The 4,110-nt window shown below is 38.7% G+C and overlaps 1 protein-coding gene across 1 annotated transcript; it reads left to right on the plus strand.

The window, feature by feature from the left end:
• Nucleotides 1–541: 541 nt before the first annotated feature.
• LOC123988539 (putative uncharacterized protein DDB_G0271606) lies at nt 542–3,639 on the plus strand. The gene is made up of 4 exons (XM_046288980.1): nt 542–560; nt 1,714–2,262; nt 3,202–3,341; nt 3,427–3,639. The coding sequence occupies exons 1-4, from the start codon at nt 542–544 to the stop codon at nt 3,637–3,639; spliced, it is 921 nt and encodes a 306-aa protein (XP_046144936.1).
• Nucleotides 3,640–4,110: the final 471 nt, after the last annotated feature.

The raw sequence follows: 4,110 nt of genomic DNA on the forward strand, positions 1-4,110 counted from the left end.
ACATCATTATTTTCGCGAAGGGCGTTTTCTGATGAGATGCGCCCCACATCTTTAGGATCCTTTGGGATAAATGAAGGATGTTTATTATAATATTTTGGTATAGAAGCTTTTCCAGGGAGAGAATTTTTCTCTCGTCGATGCCAACGATTGCCATTGTTTCTGTCGCCTGCAAAGTAAAGTGGATGAGGTTAGAAATATTTGTAAATATTTGCACACAAATTACTGAAATGTATTTTGTAAGCACTTACAGTTTTCTATAAGATCTTTTGAGGGAGAGCCTTCTTCTACCCGGAAAAGTCTGATTTGTACGTTTTTTATTTGCCATTTGTGCTGATATTTTGCACAAATATTGATACAAATTCAATTTTTCAATACGTCTTCTACGTCTAAGAAAGAAGTAGTAGATGGCAACGCGGGCCTTTCCCCCACCACGCTACGCAAGTGAAACAAAAACGAAACGCCAACGCTGTGGCGTTTTCCAATTTCCCTGCCAGCGGCAGTTCGAAACGTACTACGAAGTAGTGATCATCTAAGAAAAAAAATGAATTCGCAAAGTCGCAGTAAGTGTTTCTTTTCATCTTTATTTCCCGAGTGTCATTGACAATTACATTCCGTGAACATTTGTAATAAAAATATTTGTTTCAAATTTTGCTTTGTCTCATATACAGTGGGTCACAAAATTGAACCAAATGACGTGAGGTTTCTCGATAAGCCATACAAATTAATTTAGTAAGATATATGCTTTTGTGGTCTTACAAAATAACAATTTGTTGAAACCGTGAGAAAAAATAGTGAAGGGTAATTTTTCAACTTTTTTATGTGGGCGCATAATTAAAATTTAAAATATGCCTTTCATAGATTGAAATGAGTTATGTGTGTGGTGAAAATTTCATCGAGATCGGTCAATGCACTTAGAAGTTACAAGTAATTAAAATTACTTGGACAGAATTGTATTGAATAATTTACAAGCTAACAATAATAATAGAATAATAAACAATAGAATAAATAAAGAACAATAATAGAATAAACAACATACAATCGACCACTCGGCTGCATATACACGATGTGTACGGACGCAGAATCGCCACCTCGCTTGGATATTTGGTGCAATGTTTGGGTTCCAATTCCTGTTACATATATCCAGATTTTACTGTATACAGAGATGTATAGATGAAAAGTCGCGATTTTCGGAAATTGAAATTATTTGTAACTTGTAAGTGCATTGACCGATCTCGATGATATTTTTAGTATATGTACACATAACATACTTACATTTACAAATGTCATATTTTCATTGCAAGCTCAGATAAAAAAGTTAAAAAATTGTCCTTTACTATTTTTTTCCCGATTTCGCTAAATTGTAATTTTTTAAAACGATAAAAACACATATGTTAGTAAACTAATTTGTATAGTTTCTCCAGGAACCTCACGTTATTTTGTCCAATTTTAAACGAGCTATTCTGTTTAAAATGGTGAGCGAATAATTTTGTAACCCCTTATATATTTCTGCGGTAATTTATGTGGAGAAAATTTATGTCTTCCGGAATATTTTTCCATCATACATTGCTTTTCTGTGAACTGGTTTATTCGTATTTTGTAATTCAATACAGTTCAATACATGTAATTGTCAATGAGTATTCGTAAATTTCTGGATAAATACATTTCAAATTTCTCTGCAGCACATATTATCCATGTTTTTCAATTTTCTTTTAGAAGATACCAAGGGAACATCTGCAAAAGTGCAACAGCAACCTCAGGCGCTGTTGCAAGCACTCCCCCAACAGGAAATGGAACCGGAGTTGCAACAAAAACTGGAGCCGCAGTTGCAACTCCAGCCCCAGCCGGAATTGCAACTGGGACTTCCGCCGCAGCAGCTGCAGCAGCCACAACTGCAATATAACGTTGCTGAACAGCCTCAGATATCGCTGCGTCTGCAGCAACCACCGCAGCTGGTGCCGTTGTCCCAGTTGCAACAACAAATGCAGCATCTGCACTTGCAGCAAAATCAGAGACCTCACCGGACCCCGCTGTTGCGACTGCAGCAGCAACTTCAGCAGCAGCACTCGCGGGAGATCAAAGAGCTGCGGTCGCAGGTGCAGATGCTGCAGATGCAGATGCAACAGCTGCTCCAGCAACTGCCGCAGCAGCAGCAGCAACTGCAAGACCAGCAGCAATTGCAAGATCAACAGCAACATCCAGACCAACAGCTGCTCCAGCAGCAGAAACAGCGACAGGTACACCAACAGCAGCAACAGCAGTACAGTAAAACTTGGATATATGCAACAGAAGTTTGTCTGGATATATGCAACATCGCTATCCCCTCCACTTGGGGGGATCCCCCTAAGCCGGACCGAGCCGCTCGGCGAGGAAACCGTGTAATATGATCCGACTGTAATATCGGTGTGACTAATACTAATTGAACGATAAAACTTTTTTATTTTTAACTTTTCCTTAATGAAAATTTTACTAACGCATTGGTGAGATTTTTCTGATTAAAATGGTACCAAACACGATATGATTTGGCTACATATGTATAAGGCAGGCCGTACACCAAAGATACATGAAACACGCAACATGCAACATGCAACACGTCGCATGTTGTGTACGAACGTAGAATAGGTAACGCGGCACGGTACAAACGATTTGTACGGACGCAAAATCGACACCTCGCTTGGATATATGCAACATTAAATGCCCAGAATCGACACCTCGCTTGGATATTTGCAACGTTTAAATGCCCAGAATCGACACCTCGCTTGGATATATGCAACGTTTAAATGCCCAGAATCGACACCTCGCTTGGATATATGCAACGTTTGAAACCCGAGTCGACGCCGCAACCGGTTTTCATTTCCAATCCTCCTTTGCTTTTCGCCAACTTTTAACATCAATTTTAGCAAGTAATTATAATTCAAACTATATCGTGTTTGGTATCACTTTAATCAGAAAAATTTCACCAATGCGTTAGTAAAAGTTTCAGTAAAAAAAAGTCAAAAATAAAAAAGTTTTATAGTTGAATTAGTATTAGTCACACCGATACGTTTCGGCTCTTTCCTTTGATCATCGGACCTCTCTCTTTCCACCACTGTCTGTCCTTTTCTACGTTCACGCTTGGCTGCTCGTCGCGTGTAACCCGAGATTCGACACCTCGACTGGATATATGCAACGCCTGGGTCCCAATGTTTGTTGCATATATCCAAGTTTTACTGTACCAACACCAGCAGTTGCTCCAGCAGCAGCAACAAAACCAGCTGCTGCAACTGTCGCGTCCTGTAGATGAAATATTGCCTCCGCAGCAACCGGTGGTGCCGCTGCAGTTGCAGCATTTCCAGCAAGAAAGCGTAAATCTTTTTCTTACGTTCCTGTTTGTACGTTATTTCTACTATTCATTGTTTATACATAATAACGTAATATTTATTTTTCCAGTCACTGAGAAGTATAGAGCAGCGGATGATTCGCCAATGCCGCAGGGAAATGAATAGACAGCTGCGTGAAGAAAGGGAGCGTCGCGGTCGTGGTCGTGGTCGCGGTCGCGGCCGCGGCTTGGACAGCCAAGCTGGTTGCCCGTGCGGATATATTCCGAATATCCTTGGCACGGGACACAGTGCAGCTTGCATATGGCGTATGCCGCCAACCTAACCAGAGGCAATAGCCGTTAGAAGTGAGTACGACGATAATATATGTCTAATATGTAATAATGAAAGATAATATACAAATATGATTTCTTTGATTTCAGGAACTATTATTATTTAGTATTATCATTATTCCGATTAAATTATTATTTTTTTTTTTACAACTACTATTACTATTATTGTCATTGTTATTATTATTATTATTATTATTATACTTGTTACTATTATAATTATTATATTACTATTATAATTATTGTTTAGAATTATACCATTTTCCGCCAGTAACATTCTTGTCATTTATTTCCCTATTCCTTATCCTGTGTACTGACGACGTACACATACGATTTCCTAAATCCTTAGTTTTTGAAATATAATGAAAAATATCAGCAGAAGTTCGTGCGATTTATGCGTCTCTCTCCGTTCCATTATTATGTAAACATATTGACATGCCTATAATGTAATAACAATTTAGATCATT

This window comes from Osmia bicornis, chromosome 15 (genome assembly GCF_907164935.1).
Source record: "Osmia bicornis bicornis chromosome 15, iOsmBic2.1, whole genome shotgun sequence".
Lineage (NCBI taxonomy): Eukaryota > Metazoa > Arthropoda > Insecta > Hymenoptera > Megachilidae > Osmia > Osmia bicornis.